At 35.5% G+C, this 20,445-nt stretch overlaps 1 protein-coding gene and 1 long non-coding RNA gene across 6 annotated transcripts; both read left to right on the forward strand.

Moving 5' to 3' along the window:
* Positions 1 to 8,745: 8,745 nt before the first annotated feature.
* Positions 8,746 to 11,886, forward strand: LOC110891001. 4 transcript variants are annotated; one of them, XR_002564940.2, is made up of 7 exons: positions 8,773 to 9,250; positions 9,369 to 10,103; positions 10,186 to 10,238; positions 10,520 to 10,646; positions 10,836 to 10,940; positions 11,358 to 11,464; positions 11,544 to 11,886. It is a non-coding gene; the product is annotated as an uncharacterized LOC110891001 (long non-coding RNA). The 4 variants fall into 4 exon arrangements; XR_002564939.2 differs by having other exon boundaries at positions 11,398 to 11,464; XR_002564938.2 differs by lacking the exon at positions 11,358 to 11,464 and having other exon boundaries at positions 8,746 to 9,244.
* A 4,198-nt stretch (positions 11,887 to 16,084) lies between these two features.
* LOC110891000 (chloroplastic import inner membrane translocase subunit HP30-2) lies at positions 16,085 to 18,837 on the forward strand. 2 transcript variants are annotated; one of them, XM_022138660.2, is made up of 5 exons: positions 16,085 to 16,158; positions 16,606 to 16,857; positions 17,414 to 17,571; positions 17,958 to 18,072; positions 18,604 to 18,837. In XM_022138660.2, exons 2-5 carry the CDS (start codon positions 16,618 to 16,620, stop codon positions 18,619 to 18,621), a joined length of 531 nt encoding a protein of 176 aa, XP_021994352.1. In that variant the 5' UTR covers positions 16,085 to 16,158; positions 16,606 to 16,617; the 3' UTR covers positions 18,622 to 18,837. The 2 variants fall into 2 exon arrangements, with proteins under 2 accessions (XP_021994352.1, XP_021994350.1); XM_022138658.2 differs by having other exon boundaries at positions 16,142 to 16,274.
* Positions 18,838 to 20,445: the final 1,608 nt, after the last annotated feature.

Here is a 20,445-nt window from a genome sequence, read left to right on the forward strand (position 1 = left end):
TAATACATATAGTGAAATCCAGAAGCTTAGGGTATAACTTCTTCATTAAGTTGACAAGTTTCCTAGTGAACCCTCCCATTACTCTCTCCATTTGTGTATAGCTTCTTTCTTAGTAAATTAAATTTCTTGTACATATGAAAATTGTAAAAGCAATCATAAAAGTGAAGAATTAAGATTTTAAATGACTAATTATCAATTCTGAAACTAATGTTAGAAACATACTTCAAACAAACTGGAAACCCTCAGCATTAATCATCACAAACTTGAGAATTTTTGTCACTTCAATTAACTATAAGTCAATCCCTTTACTTTCTAAATCCAAAATTGACCCAATTATTTTGACCCATCTAGTTCTAAAAGGATAGAAAAAGCCAACGCCACAAGACAAATCTATACACGCCTCAAGCAAGAGCCAAGAGGATTGATGTATCCAACTGAAACCAGTAATACATGCATTTTTTCCCTGCAAAAGTGTTAGAGAATGTAAAAAAAATATTCATGCACTACCATTATCAATGAACACTACTACAAAAATAGGTATTTTCTACTGTCAAATCCGTAGCAAATCCGTAGCTAACACCCATTTTGCTACGGATTTGGTCCGTAGCTACAAGTCTCGTCGCGAATTTATTTGCTACGAACTTTCGCTACGAAAAATTATATTTGCTACGGGTTTAGCTACAAAAAGTGACGTCGCTATTTTAGCTACAGATTCGCTACGAAAAAGTTTGCTATGGTTTTTTAGCTACGAAACTTTGCTACCATTTTTTGCTACAGATTATTAGCTACAGAGTCTTTTTGCTATGGATTTTAGCTACGGTTTTTTAGTTACGGAACTTTGCTACCATTTCTTGGCTACGGATTATTAGCTACGGAGCTGTTTTCGCTATGGATGCTAGCTACGCTTTGGCGCTGACAATTTGCTACGACTTTGCTACTATTTTTGCCACGGATTTGTTGCAATTTAGCTATGAAATTTGCTACATATATGCTAGCGATTGGCTACGGAAATTTGCTATCTTTTGCTACTCATTTTGTTACCGAATTTAGCTACAAATTTTGTTTCAATTTTTCTATGAGTATAGCAATGGGTTTTGCAAGGTTTTTGAAGCTGATTTAGCTACACATTTGGTCTTGAATTTTCCAATTGTATACTACTTTTTGCCACTAAACATTATAATCAAATCTCCATAAACATAAAAAACTATACCAAAGATTAAAAACTCAAAACCAAATAGAATAACTCAAAGTTTCAAACATAACAAAAGTAACATCATAAAGATCCAAGTTATCCCAACGCAACAATAAAGACCTAAATTAACCCAAAGCAACGATAAAGATCCAAAAGAAATACAAGAAAGTTCAACATATCTAAGTTGGTGGCGGGTTTTGTGACAGCAATTGAATTCTGTCATTCATTTCGGCGTACAACCTAACACTTTCTTCGATTTTCTCCATCACCGCATGCTTCTCTATCTTATCTTGTTCCAACTCCGCAATTTTTTCCTTCAAACGTTGCACCTAAAACATCCAAAGCAAAAATGACCCATGAAAATCCATTATCACGCCTTATAACGTGACACATTATATGAAGTTCATTACATCTAAATAGGGGATGTCATAGCACATTACAAACAAACTTAACACAATATAAGCTGATACATTTAAATAACCTACTATTAGTCTTTTATCACATATAAATGTAGTTTTTTTACTAAAGTATTACGAACCTCTTCACTGTCACTTCTCTCTTGCGGATTTGAACTATGGGTAATCGGCATTGACGATGCTCCCGGAATCACGTTATGCGAGTCAGCAATGTTGCCAATGCCATACAATCTACCCTTTTTATTTCCACCGACCGTTTGTGACCACAATTCCATATCAAATTCAGGGTGTAAGCTAGTATCCTCTCCATATTTATCAACAACATATTTATCATATGTGCTCTGCGATAAAAACATAGAATAATTACTACTTTAAATTTTATAATCGTATTAGTAAGCAAGGTTTGAAAGGACGGAAACAAGTTTCAAGGCGTTTTTCCTTCGCCTCACGAGGCGTAAGCCTCGAGGCGAAACTAGGCATAAGGCCGAGGCGGTATTAATAAATAAATATATAAATTATATACATATATATATTATAATAAAAAATACAGCAGTTTAAACGGGTTAAATAATAGTCATTAAACAACTTAAACAGTCAAACAGATTCTATATAACATTACAACTTAATAGAGCCATTAACAGCAGCAAACAAATTCTATAAAGCATTAAAATCTTAACTAAGCATCTGATTCAACAAAGAGATTCTCATTAACGGATTTAAATTTTAATCCGATTCTAATTAACAGCAGGTCAGCAGCAATATAGATTTCATAACAACAGCAAAATATATATATATATATATATATATATATATATATATATATATATATATATATATTATAATAAAAAAATACGGCAGTTTAAACGGGTTAAATAACAGTCATTAAACAAATTAAACAGTCAAACAGATTCTATATAACATTTCAGCTTAATAGAGCCATTAACAGCAGCAAAGAGATTCTATACAACATTAAAATATGAACTAAGCATCTGATTCAACAAAGAGATTCACATTAACTGATTTTAATTTTAATCCGATTCTAATTAACAGCAGGTCAGCAGCAATATGATTTCATAACAGCAGCAAACAGGTTCTAATTTCAATACTAAGCATATGATTCAACAAACAGTCTACAACTAATATCAAGTACGTTTTCTTGTCGTTCCGCCTCAAGGCGTACGCCTCGGCCGTTTTTTAAAACCATGTTAGTAAGTGCTAAAAACATATATTTACAAAAGAATAAGACTTACATAAGCTTCACTCGCCCTCGTGTCAACCCAAGTCACATTTTGCTGCTGAATGGTGTCTTCCACCTCATCGTCTTCTCCCGAACCATTCTCAATTGACCTACTACTCCCAACCAATTTATCTAGGGGTCTCGACCCTTTCTTTGCATGTGTTTGCAACCAGAACTCACCAAATGTAGCACGCCGCTTCAATTTCTTATCCTATACATCAAAATAAGCATTTAATGAACAGAAACAATATCTTTTTCTTCTGTCATGAGAGGGACAACTAATGTGGTGCTTAGTGTGGTCCGTATTCGTGTTATTTGGCTGCTGTTGTGTAAAACTTATTGCTGGTTTCATTGGGCGGTTTGTTTGGTAACTTGCTGGGGAAGTGTTTTATTGCAGAATTTACTTCCTGTTTCTGGGGAAGTGTTTTATTGCAGAATTTACTTCCTGTTTGTAGGGGTATATTGGTAAAAGCGGCTGCCGATGTTAAAAATCCAGCAAAAGTTAATAGTTTGGACCAAAATGCTGAAGGGCTGTTTATTCAGGCTGCTGTTATCAGGGGCGGATTATTCACATCCAGGTTCGAATTCTGCAGTATTCATATTAAATATCAAGATCTCAGTTCGTATTATTCACATCCAGGTTCTAATTCTGCAGCTTGGTTTTAAAATACGCGATGCGCTCCGATGCGTTTTGGCTCCAAAACCCGATGCGTGATGCGCAATGCGTGATGCGCGCGCATCACGTATGCGATGCGTTTGTTATTAAAAAATCACTAAATAATAATTATACTTAAGTACTTAACAATTTTTAAATTGATGATGCTTAAACATAAAACCATCCTTCTAACACATTTTTAAAGAATACTTAAAGTTAAACATAAAAAGTTAAATACATACCAAACAAACTTCATATATAACAATTAAGCTTTTTATAATCAAAGAAAACAAATAAAAAAAAACAAAATGAAAATCAGCAAAAAGGATGAGATGGGAAACAAAGAAAATAAAAAAGAAAAAAAGTAACTTCTTTGACTGCTGTGCACAGTTTCACTGCTGCAGAAAAAGTAAAGTTTACTTACTGCAACACACTAATTATCAGCCAATTAAAGAGGGACACATCATTCTATAATCTATTTACTTCTAACACAGATCTAGGTCTCTCACCCTCTTTCTTCTCTTTTTCTTTATTTCTTACATTCAACGAAATACTCCATGAAACCTGCAACTAAATCACTCCCTGATGTTTCAAAACAGCAAAAATCTTACTTGCAAGTCGAAAAACCAACCCAGTACATATTGCAAGCAACATAGCGCATCATGCGAAGTGTCGCATGATGCGATTTCGCCGCATCAATCTCGCATCAGGGAGTCTTAGCGCATCGCTACACTTAATGCGCGCATCATACACTTTTTTGTTCACTTAAATATCAAGATCTTAGTTCGTATTATTCACGTAAGTGAATTAATCGGTTTCCCAGATCTAAATATATTATGCTTTTTGGTTTGGCTCAAGTAAAACTGCTTTACTTCATAATTTAACTTTTATAAGGATATTAGAAATTTAGAACTGCAATCTACTGAGTAGGTTATACATAGAATTTAAAGCATATCGTCTTTTTTGGTATAACACTATCAATTAAGCCATTTTTACCTACCTGTAGGTGTATTTGAAATCCCAACTTCTTAGTGGATAGTATAAATTTACAGTACCTATTTCTATTTTATTGAATGGATCTAAAATAACTGTTTCAGTATCCTTACTTTTTAGGTTTCATTGGTTTAATTTTTTATCCTTACTTTTTTATAGCTTCAGCTCGAAATCGGCTCGTTCGATGTTAATCGATTATTTTATTAATTTGTTTGTATAATCGATTATTGCTGTCAAACCGCTCCAAATAGCTGCTGAACCGATTAAGAGAATCTCTTAACTAATAAGCAATGGAAAGGTTCAGTTATAGATACTTTTGCCGTTGGAACTGCCAAACCGGCTCAAATAAATGCTCATTTGGTCAAGTTTTATGATTTTGTCGTTGTAATTCGAACTAAAATGACCATTTTTAGATGTACCGGTTCTAACTCGAATTCGTTCTAGTTTATTACAAATCAATTTAGAGAAATATGTTTTTTAGAGACAAGCTCGAGCTTCATAAAAGTAGGCTCGAACCGAGCCGAGCTCGAGCTTCATAAAACATAACCAGCCGAGCTCGGCCCGACTCGTTTACACCCCTAAATGTATGAATTTGCAGGAAATATGAATCTGCACAGTGTGTGTACGTTAAAGATGAAAAAAAACATTTCTTACCATGTTTTTTCTAACTGTGTTATAGCTCTTCGAGCCTAGTGTATGTCTACCGCCAACTGCTTTTCCCCTGTTGTCACTATTTTGATTAGACTTTCTCTTCCACGAATCAGTATTCCAAGCTGCAATTAGTGTCTCCCAAGACTCTTGATTGATCCAGAATGAACGGGTTAAACGGAATAATGCGTATCAGATCATCTCCAACTTCTATACCCTCTTCGCACGCAAGAGCCTTTGCTTTCTCCCGAGCTCTCTTCAACAAATCAGGAAACTTTCCTTTGATGCACTTCTCCCAACAAGAGTAAATTTGGGATTTCCACTCATCTTGAATCTAGATTTGAGTTTATTGTCGAATTATCGGCTAACGAACACATGCTATCCAACACCATGCGGCTACAACCATCATCGTCATCATCAACTTCCCTCATAGTAGAAGATTGTCCTACCTCACGAGTGGAAGTTTCACCATGTTCATACCATGTGTAGTAATCAAGCATGAAACCCTTTTTAAGCAAGTGTTATTGAACAGTTTCTCTATCTAAGTAGATGAAATTTTGACATCTTAAACAAGGACATCTGATGTCATATACTATCTTACGACGCTTAGTCACCCTTCGATCCACAACTGAATCTTTAGAATAGACGAAGTCTAACCACTTTTTCAAGTTTTCACAGTATTCTGTATTAGTAAATCCATCACTATTGGTCATTTTATACATCCATGCTCGATTATTATACCACTCCATGACCAATAAAGTCAATGCACGTCCTAAAACATGAATAAAATTAGCTTAAAATAAATGTATGATGTTTAGAAATCAGATCAGTATGAAATAAAAAATTCATATAAATGGTACAAACAGATTGAACAAATTTGATGCAGTGCAAACAAATAACAAATTAAACAAGAACTAATTAGATGTAGTGGAAACAGTGAACTAATTTGATGCCCAGTGAGCTTGAAAACTGGTTAGAGTATACAAACTAAACTGCAATATGTTCACTGACATTGCAAAATTTTTCACTCAATTGCATAAATCCGACTACAACTTGCAATCAGATCGCCAAATTCAACTTATAGTTAAATTACAAACTCAATCTAGTGTTAAATTTAAGCAAAAAAAACTCCGTTTTTAATATCATCACATTGTTTTCACTTTTCACTCAATTGCCTAAATCCAGCTGCAACTTGCAATCAAATCGTCATATTCAACATATAATTAGATTACATACTCGTCAGTCAATATTAGTGTTGTAAAAGTAGTGGAAATAATGTAAAGAAGAAGAGTATTCAGTTCGAGCGGAAGAGAAACCAGAATTGCAGAAAACAAAAATAACATATCTGCGGCGTCTGTGTTGAACCAGTGGCGGAGTCGGACCTGTGCAGCCGGAATTGCAGCGGCGTCTCGTGTTGAACCAGTGGAGAAGTTGGAGCTGTGCAGCCTGAATGCAACGGCGTGAATTCTCCAGTGGCGGCTGTTTGTTTGCTGTGTTGAACAAGAACGTGTTGTAGAGTGAAGGGGTAAGGTCCCAAAAACCTTATAAAAAGTGCTTGGGACCATACCACAACTTTAATTTTCAGCCTGACACCTTGCGCGGCCGCGCACTGGTCTCACAAAAGAAAGGTTAAAAAGGCTCATAACAGTCAACTCCTGCGCCTAAAAGGAATCATAAAACCTTGCGCCCTTCCTGCACAAAGCAGAGGATAGGAATCCGGAGCTAAATAATTCCGCTTAATATTCAGACTTGGATATTATTTGCCCAAACTTGGGATTTATTCATCTGTTTCCACACGATAAGGTGTCACACCAGATTACAGCAGTAATCTTCTAGAAATAATTCAATCGTGCACCACCAAGACGGTTACAACCGTCAGGACACGTGTCACCATATCAGTTGTCACACTGATGGCATGTAATTGTAGAGAAAACCTCCACTTGATCACTTTCCAAGTGGCAAGCCCCTAGCCATAGATCTAAATCACGATCCGTGTGCACTCACGTCGGATCAAGAAACTTAACGGAAGGAAATGTAACCGCTTACGGGGTTGGCATCTTCCGTTAACCTTTCACCAACAGGGTTTCCCGCTCAAAACTCTCGGCTATAAAGATGAGAACAATTCAGGTATGAAACTCAGGTTACTCACACTTCTCAAATACATCTTCTTCTTCATTACCAATACTTATTCTCTCACCGGAGTCGGGTCAAGGAGAGAACCCTCTTCTCCCCTTGGCGAGGCTAACGGTGCTCTTTTTGCAGAATCACCGGAGAAGAAGGTCTGTTAAGATCTAAATCAATCGAGTGGGAACTACCTTTTTATGTGGATTCAAACCCCCTAGATATCTCGATTCCGACCATTTATCCAGTGTTTCTTCATAGGGCAAATGCAAAGCTTAGCCAAACATGCCCTTAGGTCTGTAATTTAAAAAAAAAAGGAAATAACATTGTTAAATAAACGTCTTTAAGAATCTATGCAAAATTATATGAGTAATTTATTAATATTACAGTCATATCTAAGTATCATTCTATATAACATTTAGAGTATTGCTTAGGAATAGTGTTATTATTCTAACATGTGTTGCTACAGTGCAACTAATATTATTTATTCTTGAACCGCTACAAAGACAAGCCCTTGCTTCGCTGGCTCTCTGCTCACCTTGTCAATTTCTCCAGATTACTCATGGGAGCATTTTCATTTTATTGAACCATATTTCTCATGCCATGTTAATTTATTTGTGAAACCATAGTTATGCTTTATGCCTAGATACTGTAAAACAAACGAAAAATATTATGTGCCTATTTAACTACTTAGGGCATGTTTGGCTAAGCTTATTTAAGTCAAAAAGAACTTTTGAGAAAAGGACTTTTGGGAAAAGAACTTTTTGAAAATGAGTTTTTAAAAAAAGTGTTTGGATTAGCTTATGGGGTGAAAAAAGCCAATAAGTCAATAAGTTGTTTTTTTAAAAAGTGTTTGTCTTAGCTTATTGATGTAAAATGACTAAAAGGGGCATTCGATGTTAAAAAATAAGGGGTATATTGGTAATTTGTTGTTTGAAAAGATATAAGCTGATCAAGAAGTCACAATCTCTTAACTTTTCAAAAACTCATTTTCATTTGTATAAAAAAGTCATTTTAAAAAGCACTTTTCCATTTGCCAAACACTAAAAACTGCTTATTGGCTTTTTGATAAGTCAATAAGCCAATAAGTTGGTTTAAAAAGCTTAGCCAAACATGCCCTTATTATTAAAATTAAATATTTTTCCTTTCTTTCTATTTCTCTTATTTATATTTTGATCCCAAATATATGTTTGCCTATTTTAGGTATTTGGGGTCTTTGTTTTGATTGCTGTAGCGAGTGACTCTATGATAATTAACATAATCAATACCGACTTAACTCCTCGCACAAAGTGGGGGTGAATTCTACTAGTTTCTACATATTACATATGTATATAATTATATATATATTAAAAAAGAAAGCTAATGAACAGTTGTTGTGACATCACAGCCACCATTTCTATATTTGTATATAGTATTGTTTTGCACAAATCAAATCAAAACCTCTATCTGCTTCAGTGGTTTGCCCATCAACATTTAAGCAACAGCTCATGAGTTCGAAACCTTGACTCCCCCTCTTCTTTCCCAATTTTATTTTTATATATAAATATGGTCTGCCACATCCTTTTCTTTTCACCACCTCTTTCTCCACATACCAGTTCTTCCCATCCACCTCCACCGCTTCATCCTCCCTGATTTATGAAACTCCTAAGCAGATCCTTCTAACATGATGAAACTCCTGAGTAGTTATACTAAACTTTAACCTTCATACTCACTCTTTCCCACAACCAACCTCTATCTTCAAATTAATCAGAATTCAAAAACCCTCTCTCTAGATCTTAAGCCACAGAAAGATCAACTTCAAAAAAAAACACATATGTGTGTGTAAATGGATAGTCTGAGAGAGAGAGTCGGAGAGGCACGACAGCCAGCCACCATCACAGAGCGACGGCGGAGACCTGGGTTCTTTCCTTTCTCAAAATGGGTTCTTTAACCCATTGTGGCTACTGAGATTCCACAGATCTATTGCTTGTCTTCTTATAATGGTATAGGTATCAAACCCTTCTTTAATCACTAACTATTTGCTAGATGGGGTTTTGTTTTCACACAATTGTCTATCATTATGCTGTTCTTTCGTTGACTAAAGTTTTGTTGTAATGTTGTATGTAGATGCATACCAAGTTAAAATTAAAAATCGAATGAAAAGAACAGTCTTCATGCCAAGGTTTGTTTTTATTGGTTTGGATGGTTATCCCTCATTAATACGCGTGTCTTCTGGTGTACGCTTAACCCCCTCTTTTGAGGGTTTGTTTGCTGATCCCTCTCTTCACCTCGCCTCCTCTCGACCGCCGGAACTGCTGCCGATGAGCACACCGACGCCGTTGTTTCCCGTGAGCAGTGGTTTCCAGACGAACATGGATGGTTGCGACGTTGGCATCTCCGGTTTCAACATCGGCTGTCGATTGTGGTGACGGTGACCGGTTGTCTATGATGAGTTCTAAACTTTTATCCTGGGGTTCTTTCTTTGCTTGGCTGTGATGAGTAAAATTAAAAACCAAATGAAATGAACAGTTATCAGGGTAGTTTAGGAACTTTACATTCTCACACAAAGGCAGGACGGTGCCGTCAAGGCCAGTCATAAGGCAGTTGATGGTAGCAACAGGGCGTTGTCTAGACGTGGTGGTGGCGGCAAGGGGGAGGAGGAGGTGGTCTGTTGTCTGATTGTGGCGGTTGAATTTGTGAGGGGTGATGGTTTCCGTCAGAATATTAGGGCTCCAATAGGTAGCTTTAGGTTAATCTTTTCAGATTTGAATGTTCATTTGGCTGTTCAGCTGGTGGGTACGCTTACAGTAACAAGATGGAGGCGGCGCGCAAACGGTTGTGACAGGTCTCTGTTTGACTCCGGTAAGCCTCGCTTCAATTGTATGTTTCTTTTATAGTTAGATCGATTTTTGTAGTTTTTGTTAACCTATTTTTGGTGTTACAGAACTCCAGTGAAGCTCCGATGAATTCTCCGGTGACTGATATGGTTGTTGTTGTGTAAGTTTGATGCGTTGTTTGCTGTGGTTTATTGGTACTGGTTGTCATTTTAAGTTCATGATCTGGTTATATGATTTGTATTAATTCTTTGTTGAGATTATAGTTTGATTTTAGTATTATATGATGTTTTAGAATCCAAATCTCTATTATCTTACTGTGAACAAACTATTTGATTTTACTTGTAAATGTATATTGGTCAGTGAATCTCGCTATTTGATCTAAACTGTCATCCTTATTTTTTTGTGTTGATTATCTAAATTTAATGTTCGTGTTTGAGTCAGTTGGGAAGCAACGGAGAGTGAAAGGGCAAAGTCGGATGGCGGAGTTACCGCGATGCTTTGACAATAACCTCACTCCAGTGACGGCGACATACACTTTTTTAGGCGTTAATGAAATGTTTCCGCCAAGGTATAGATTTAGGGTTCATTGGTTGTATCACATTGCATATAAACTTTGATATTAGTTCGTAATTTCAATTTATAATGCGCAAAATTGCCTCCAAAATTCGTTAACACATCATGTGATAGTGTGATGTCATATTTAGGGCTCATATTGTTCTTGGTGCTTGCTAATTTCCTTTTTTTTAAATGTATGCAGACTTACCTTTGTTGGTCTTATTGTGATTTAAGCTTCAGAATCAATTTGAAGTGTTTCATCTCAGTAAATCAATTTTAGCAGCTATCTGGTTATGCTTTTTATAAGGTATTTTCAGTTGTTAGCTCCTTTGATTAATTAATAGAATGGATTGAGTGGTTTGATTAGGGTTTTTAAATGATGTTTTTTAGGATTTAGTTCTGATCCAATTACGCAATTGCCAGATAATTTTAAATAGATGGATTGAATGTTTTTTTATAGTCTTCATGTGCTTTGAGAATACCAAGTGTGGGTTTTCTTCAATAACCTGTTAGTAAATTATTCGAAGTAGGTGAGCTCTTAATTTCTTTTTATTTGAGATCAACATATTAGATAACATATGATTGAGCTCATCAATAGGTCAGGCCGTTAAGAATTTTTATATTAAGTGGTTTTTATAGTCTTTTAATTGAGCCCAGACCCGCTGTAACCTGGCCCAAAAATTTTTACGTGTCAACTAAACTTGTTTGATCTTATTTGCTAAAGGTTTCTTGAGCTAATTTCGATCAGTGTATTGATGAGCCAGTTATGAAGCATGGACTATTTTAGTACCTGAGTACAAAAATCATTTTTATACGAGGGATTCTATTCATGTAATCTAAAGCCATTTAGTTTTGCTATTTATTATATTTATGTATTGTAATAACCTTTACTAAATCTGTTCACTTTCAGATTCTGATCCACCAAAAAAAGGTCAGGCTACGGATTCATGGAGTTAAGCTTGATTTGCTGAAGCCTTCTCTTTTGTCCACTTAGCAGTCTTGAACTAAAATCGCCTAATGCATTCATTCCTTTTTACAAATCATCCTTCAAGCAAAAACACATCAATGACTCCCTACTAACTGCGTATATAAGCAGCTTTATGGATTAAGGGGGTGTTTGGCCTAGTTTTTATTTTTTGGCTTATGCTTATATTTTAAATTAGCTTATAGCTTATTTTCTATCATTTGATAAGCTCTTTTTAATGTGTTTGGATTAGCTTATAGCTTATTTATATCATTTGCCCTTACACAAAGAAGGTTTCTTTAAATAAGCTAAAAAACCATCATCAAATAAGCTTATTCAAATTAGCTTATATAAGCTAATAAGCATAAGCTTAAAAAGCTAAACCAAACATCAAATTAAGCTTATTTTGTAAAAAAAGCTAAAAAAAGCTATAAGCTTTGTTAAAAAAGCTAGGCCAAACACCCCCTAACTACTCCAACCGCCCCAGGAATTTGTTATTCAAATTCCGAAATCAATTAGGGTGAAGGGAGTGGCTAAACAGGTGAAAGTGGCAAACTTCAAAATCAACCAATCAGAGTGTGCCATGTCAATCAGTGTGAAGAGTTTAAACTTTGGCGAAAAATGTTGGCAGTGGTTAAACAGTTGAAAGTGGTAAACTTTATATATATATACACACACATCAACACATACACACACACATCAATCATCATCATTCTCTCTTTCCCGATCGGTGATGCCTCCCCGCTATTTCAAGTTTGCCGAGCGGCAAAGGAGGCCGGCGGCGGTGTTGCCGCACGGCAAACTCCTTTGCCGTCGAGTTCACCGCTCCACTCCCTTTACCCTTACAAAAGGGTCTTTTTTGATTGGATGGGAATGTCTTTTGATTGGATGGGAATGAATGAAAAATATGTTAAAAGTTTATGCTAATGACAACACCATGTACGCCTAGCCATACCAATTTTTGTTAGCTGCATCTATAAAAAACTGCATGCTTAATCACAAGTTGTTATTAATATGACTAATATAACTAATGTTTGCAACCATAACTAATTGAAACTAGCTTGTGATGTCGCGCAACGCGCGACGGCTGATACACCTAGTAATATTAATAAAATAAATGAATTGTGGGAGTCGGTAGGAGTCGGTTCGAGTTTTACCCAAATATCCAACTACCCGATTTCAACAAGGACAGGAACCGAGTTTTCGAAGTGGGTTTTTTTTTCGGGTAGTGTACGTAGGTGAGGTCGGGTATCGGTTTGGGTCGGTTCTTGCTCGGGTCGAGTCGGGTTTTGATTTTTCTCACCCCTAGAAGAAATAGATTGAAAGAAATTGGAAGTGTACCTGAGTCACAAGAAATTAGACCTTGGAAATTAAAAATGAAGGTCATGATTCCGGTGGAGTGGGCGGCGATGGTCGTGAACGATGGTGGAGTAACTGGTTGCATATGAGAAAACTCTATTTTGGGGTTTAAGCTTTATTTACATCCAACTTTCTACAAATTTTGCTACCAAGTTTATTTAACTTCTTTATTTAATTTTCAAACATTTCTTTTTGCTACCGATTTTGCTACGTTATTTTTTTATACTTTTTTCTTCAGATTTGCTACGGATGTTGCTACAACTTTTTTCTACGCTTGGTTTAATTTTTTTTTGATAAATTTTGCTACGAATTTTGCTAGGATTTTTATTTAATTATTTTTTAAATACTTATATTCTCAACTTTGCTACAGATTTTGTTACTGGTTTTATTTAACTGCTTTTTAGTTATTTATAAGTATCTATTTTCTTGGTTTTGCTACGGATTTTGCTACGCTATTTTTTTCTATATTTATTTCCTCAGTTTTGCTACGGATTTTTGCTATGGATTTCATTTGCGACGGAATATTCGTAGCAAAATGGTAGCAAAATGTGTCCGTATCTAATCCGTAGTTAATTCGTAGCAAAATTTGCTACCGATTTTCCCTGTAGCAAAACTTCGTAGCTAATGCCTCTTTTTGTAGTAGTGGAAGAACAGTTTACAACTTCATTATCTATCATAATTTGTATCTACAATTGCATATCATGGAATATGAACCAATAGAAACAAAACATCCTTTAAGAGATAGTGTCATCTGACTCTTTAAGGATTCATATGTCTTGATATTTGACCCATATATACCCAAATTATCCGTATTAGTTTCAATATACACATAAGTTACGGTTACAGTTACGACCAGTTACATTTTTGACCCTTCTATAGATTCCTAGACCCCAAACGCTAATGCCCATTGATCTAAAACTAAAAAAATAAGGTGTTACTTGACACAACTGTTACAATTAAAGAAGCAATGGCAATAATCTAGTACAAGAATGTGAAGCACAATGGCAAGTGTCACGGTCCCCGACCCGGTTTGACCCGTTTCAGGAGCCGCGGAACAGAAATCCTGCGGTATTTAAATTTAGGCGACATCGGAAGTCTTGTAAAACAGAATCTTTTGATAATTTAAACTGCTCGTTTTATAACTTTAGGGATAAACTCCCGAAATTTACAACATTGTGATTTCCCAGGGAAATCTTTATTTTCAAAACATGTTTCTTTTATTTATTTACACTTAGCCACTTTTCTAAGCTGGGAGTGCGTCACGGCACTTCTTTCTTTGCTCACAACATATACCTGAAACATGTTTGAAAAAGGTTTTGTCAGCGGGGAAATACTGAGTGAATAATTCATTTTACTAAAACGACACATTAGTTATAATTCACAGTATTAAGAGCGCTTACAATGTTTCTGATTATCGAACCAACTACCCACGGTACTTTACCACTCGACCCACTGGCCCACCTGTCCAGTGGTGTCTGTGATTATGGTCATATCACCCATTGGCTGCCCCAATGTTGAAGATTATCAAGTAATGTATACAAAACCCCACATACCGGCTGTAATATGGTGATTACAAAGACTTAATCCCTGTAATTATAACTTTGAAAATAATTTGGAGTTTTGTAAAACAATTGATAAAAAGAGAATGACTCACATTGCAGATTTAACGAGCAAGATATAAACCTACTGTTTTAGCCTTGATTAAACCTAATTTTACACAATGCACACACAAACGGGTTAGTAACTAATACAGCAGTTACGTCAATTCACGAGATTAAACCCTCACAACGATTAATCAGTGCAATACTTAATAATTCAATCGGATTCACAACGAATAACAGAGCATAGTCCGGATTCGAACAGCACTCTAATATTCAAGTCGAAATCACGACGAATAATCAAAGTACAAGCTCAGTTTGAGCAGCACCCAGAAAATCGTTGGATAGTTATAATCGATCGGACGTTGAATCGTAATAGCGATCGAGTTATTACCCTGATTGCGGCAGCACCTCGTGATCGTGTGTGTTGTTTGTGATATAACAGCCTTAACTCGACGTACACAGAAGCTATTTACGTCGTTTTCACATCTCTGTTCAAGTCCCAAGGTCGGCTATTTATTGTAATTTTTGGGACTCCCTTACGGACCGTATGCCTGATCCCTTACGGTCCGTAAGCTAAGCAGTCTAATTCATAGGCTGCCTAGACTCGGGATTAGCCTTGGTGATTCAAAAATCCAGCCAATCAAAACATAGCAACGTAATTTTTAGATAAATATTCAACTAGGGTTTGCCCCCCTCGAGTTTTAGGGGCCCTGATCCTGATTCTGATTGTTCTGAAAATTTTAGGGTTAATGCCAAATTACTTGGGTGTCTTAATTAGGGTTTTCTTATCGACTAATTATCGTCCTAATTATTGATTTTAGTGACAGTTGTTATAGCAAGTCAAGCGATGTAGCTCTCACTAATAAACTGAGAAATAACTATAAACAAATTACAATATATAAAAAATGTTCATTATTGATATTTTTTTATTATCTTTAATTGTAAATTACAAAAACTTATGGTTATTTATTCATTAATTAACTAATTAAATATAACTTTTCTTTATCGAAAGACGAGTTGCTGGTGATTTGTACATGAAATAGTAACTTTAAGCATGAGGGCACAAGCTATAGGTGGCAAAAAAAAAATATGGCTCAAACGAGTCAAAACAAATTAATACTCATGACACTTTGTTTTGTCCTAATCAAAAATTTAATTTTAGATAATATAATAAATATGATTTTCAAATATAATACAAAAATTTAAAATATGAAAAAGAAAAAAAATGAGTAAATTATCAAAATCATCTTTGAGGTTTGGATATGTTTATTAGTTTCATCAAAAACAATTTCTTTTTTGCTATATTGCCTTTCATTTTTTAGATCGTTTATCATTTTTATCCAAACATTTAACTTTTTTTGACAACATCGTCTCTGAGATTTGAGATTTTTGGCCATTTTCATCTAAATGTTTGACAAAAAAAAAATAAATAAATAAATAAATTAGACATTTGGATGAAAGTGACAAAAAATCTAAAAAATTAAGGGACATATGATAAAAAAAAAGTTTTTTTAAATGAAATTGAGAAAATACACAAACCTATCTTGGCAATTTACTAAAAAAAAAAAAATTATGATTTGTCAACAATAATCCGGCCCAAGGTAATGGCGGGGTAAATCTAGGGCTTTGATTTCATGCTTCACAGGAAATCAAACGACTCATAAATGAATGAGCTTTTGTTCTTTTCTAGTTGTTTGATCGATTTCTTCTATCTGTGGTTAGCTTTATTAATTTGTTTGTTGTTTATACTTTAATTGTTGATGGTTAATTTTGATAAATGTTAATTGTTGATTGATATCTTGTGACGATAGCTTAAATTTGTTCTAAGTTGTAACATTCCGTATCAGACATCCTGTTAGCTCCTTTTTATGTTTGACAAATTTGTCCTCTTATGTTTGACAAACTTTTGCTAGGAGTGCTTTACAATGGCCCTGTCTTTCGAGTTTGCTTTGAACAAAACATTATGTTTGTAGGGGTGATAGATCATTGTGTCGTTGATTTAGATTAGATACTTGTGAGATTGTCATAAATTCTGTTTTTTTGTTTAGAAAAAAATTGATATGACGCGTGACACAAAAAGCGAGCATTTAGCGGTGGGTAACCAAAAGCATGATTTTCATATTACATGTGAAAGATTTAAGAACTGGCTTGCTAAACAAGGATTACCCACCTTTAAGGAAGCTGCCCTCGCTGCTTACAACGCATACGGCACGTCCATCTTTTTGGGGGTGTTTGCTGAGGGTTGTCTCAAGGAAGTCTGCTTATCTTTTTCCATTCTTCGAACTATGCCACACTCAAAGGTAAATTAATGTACCTTAACTTTTTTGCTCAATCGGTCTCAAATTATATATATATATATTATATATACACACACACACATAGAAAAAGTGTATCGTACAATTGGCCTTGACGTACGCTGCGTACGCGATTAGAAATCGCACATTTTGGTGGAGATGATGAAATTGCATTGGGGGGGGGGGGGGTGGAGATGTTGAAATCGCATGTGTTGGGTAGATGGTGAAATTGCATGGGGGGTGTTTGATCAGAAATCGCATGGTGAATATAAAAATCGCACGTTGAAAAACAATCGCGTACACAATGTACGTTAAGCCATTTTGTACATAACTGGCCTCTATATATATAGATATAGAGGTTTAAGGCGGTGTTAAAGTTGTTTTTTATTTTATTTAAATATATATCTGGAAGCAACCTTTGTTAAGGTTTGCCTACATCCCCTTTTACTATTTGTGTGATTTACTGGGTACGGTTGTTATTGTTGATTCTAGCACAAAACACTACTTTTGCGGGCAATATATTTGTTTTCTTGATGACTAATACAAATGTTACCATGTACAGTTGTCTTCCCTTTGTGGAGGGTACACGCCGCTCGTAGAATCGTTTTTGAGAATAGGGAGCATGGAAATGGCTCGAAATTTTGCTATTATGAAGGGTTGTAATGAAGGCATATTTTGTGTCATGAAAAACATAAGAGGCAAGGAAGATGTCCAGGCAAGGTAAGCCTATGCAAAATACTCTCTATTTGTCAATGTTTTCAGGATTGAACTGAAAGTCGAACCGATCTCATCACAAGTCCATTGGTCAGGTCGGTCGGACAGGATGTAAGAACCGGGCTATGCTGTAAATATTATAAACATAAATAAGATAAAAACTAATTTTTTTTTAAATCCGGTCTAATCCCTATAAATCCGGTCTGACCACCTGGTTTTCTGGTCCGACTACCGGTCAGTTCGGGTCCTTTTTTTCAAAAACATGCATATATGTGTGTTACATGTGTTCAAGTTAATGTACATGTCCGTGTTATTGTTGGTCAATGTTAGTTTGCCGTTAAAAAAAAAGCATGCCTGTGTTATTGTCTGATCATGTTTGTACATTATTGCAGTATGGTGGCGGGTTTTGGTTGTGGGGTTGTGTTATCATTGGTTACTGGAATGAGGGGTCCTGAGATAATGTCAGTTGGTGCTATCTTTGCGCTCTATAATGGTGGATTGTTTAAGGTGATCATACCTTTTCTTCATTTGCTTTTTTCTAGGGTGTATGGGTCCCGCTAGGTTAGGCCAGGCGGGGCGCTCCGTTGTTCTCCGTGGTGGTTGAAGTTCCACCCGTGGAACACCGCCGCCACATAATTCCATCACGCGTTGTAGCCATCACGCTTGAAAAGTTGCGGAATGTTACCGTTGAGGAGGGAAATTGTTGGGTGTGGTGAGTGATGGACACTCCCACTAAAATCCATCACTAGTGATGGAACCAAGTTCGATGACGTGACGGAACATGATTGGGTGTGATGAGTGATGGAAAGCGGAGCGTCCCGACCCCCTTATAGTCACATGTGTGTGTTGTTTAAAAAACAAGCAAAAAAGTCAAATTCTTACATTTCTATTGTATAGAACCTCCCCAATAACATGATTTAGATATTTATTTATTCTGTGTAATTTAAATAGTATTGAAAGAAAGAAAATTGGACAAAAGTATTTTTTAAAACCCGACTCGAATTGTGTATAAGTCGGTTTCTGTCTTAATCTTTGCAGGTAGGTCTCAAAATTTGAAAAATCCCAAGATGAATTACACATAAAAGTAAGGAGAGGCAGGTCATGCGAGCAACTTAACATAAGCACTCTGTATTTATTAACTTATGTTTATGTTTATGTGTTTGTAGGAAGATAGATCTTGGTATTTATTAACTTATGTTTGTGTTTTTGTAGGAAGATAGATCTTGGTTTTCAGTTATTATTTCTAAAACTTATACATGTTGCCTTTGCTGATTTAGGGTATGAACTAAGATAAGGCACTTGAATTGAATGTCAAATGCGAATACTTTTGTGTTCGCAATACATATGTATGTCATTTTCGTTTTATATTTAAAAATAGATTGTTGCGATGGGGCGTGCGTTGCGGTGGCGATGACACGTTATATAGTGTATCAACCATATAAAAACTTGTGTTTCGACATATCTGATCTAACTCAACTTAATCTATATACGCATTGATATTTGGTAGTTATTTTTAGTGTTAAATTGTTGAATGTATTGAATTAGTATGTTATCTATCATATGAGTTCTATTTTGTTTAATAAAGTAGCCTAATTAGCCTAATTTCTCAGGTAAAGAGGCTTAGATTTGTTTAAATATTTATAGTAATCTGGGGTTAGTTAACGTATAATTGGCCTTAACGTACAATCAGGGGCGTACCCATCCCAAGCCGTGGGTGGGCGGACACACCCCTTGAAAAAATAATTTTTAGTGTTATTTTTCGCCGGAATTCTGACCGCACCCCTTGGAAATTTTCACCCGCACCCCTTGGAAATTTTCAACCGCCTCACTCAGAAAAAAGTATCATGAATTTATAAAAAAATAAACACGGATTATTATTTAATAAATTATTATTTAACATATAAGTATATAACACAATTTATATGATTATTCTTTAACCACTTATTCACTTTATTACTTAACCAATCAAAGCTCAATCTACAATCTATTTTTATAAGCCCAAACCCAACCTAAAGAAATCTGAACTAAATAAAATAAACCAAACCCATCCACCCATTCCAATTCCAAATCCAGCCAAAAAAATAAAAAATAATAATAACTTCCAGGACTTGACGCCACTGCTACGGGTCTCCGGTTTAGGCATTCGACCAGTCAAATCGAAGCTTGAAACGAGGAGCACGTCGCGGGGGCCTTGTCCAAGTTTCGGTCCAAAAAACGCATTCTTGTGGGAGTTACAGGCTTTTTAATGTTTTTCATTGTTTTAGGTATTTTGTTTTTGGGCTTGTGTTTGGCCCATGGCCTTTTTATGGCCCGTTTCAAATTTCTGTCTTTATTTATATCTTTCTCATGTAATTCGAACATTCAATTATCAGTTTTGACAATAATCACTTTTAACTTCGAATTCTCTGCCTTTTGGGTTGAATTTGGGGGTTTGGGGAAGATCATCACGGGTATTCGCAAAATCAATGTGATCACTTCTTCACTATCGTATCACACGCTACATCAATTTATGTGACTTTTTTTTAATTTAAAAACATAAAGATTGAAAGAAGCCATGATCCCAAATTTGATGCAAAACTGAACCAAACTGAAACTGTTTGAAAACAAATTATATATTTGTGTCCTAATGAAATCAAATTAGTAATTTGGTATTAAGAAGTTTTAATTTGGTTAACCTAAGGAAATTGTATTTATGTTGTGACCTTTTCTATTTGTACAAATAGGTTAACTTTTAATCCATTACAAACTGAGGCTGAATTGAAGAACCTGAACAATGTTGATATTTATTTATTTTGCTTGCACACCAAAACCGAAACGAATGGCAATTCATTTTTCGGTTTGTTTTGACAGAAAAATAATAAAACCCGACGAACCCAAGAA

Source organism: Helianthus annuus, chromosome 11 (assembly GCF_002127325.2).
Source record: "Helianthus annuus cultivar XRQ/B chromosome 11, HanXRQr2.0-SUNRISE, whole genome shotgun sequence".
Classification (NCBI taxonomy): domain Eukaryota; kingdom Viridiplantae; phylum Streptophyta; class Magnoliopsida; order Asterales; family Asteraceae; genus Helianthus; species Helianthus annuus.

Excerpts from the sequence above, each read along its gene's own strand:
- LOC110891000 (XM_022138660.2), top strand. The coding sequence starts at position 16,618 with ATGACGCGTGACACAAAAAGCGAGCATTTAGCGGTGGGTAACCAAAAG. Across the intron at positions 16,858-17,413 it reads GAACTATGCCACACTCAAAG|TTGTCTTCCCTTTGTGGAGG; the intron begins GTAAATTAATGT and ends TACCATGTACAG. Across the intron at positions 17,572-17,957 it reads AAGGAAGATGTCCAGGCAAG|TATGGTGGCGGGTTTTGGTT; the intron begins GTAAGCCTATGC and ends ACATTATTGCAG.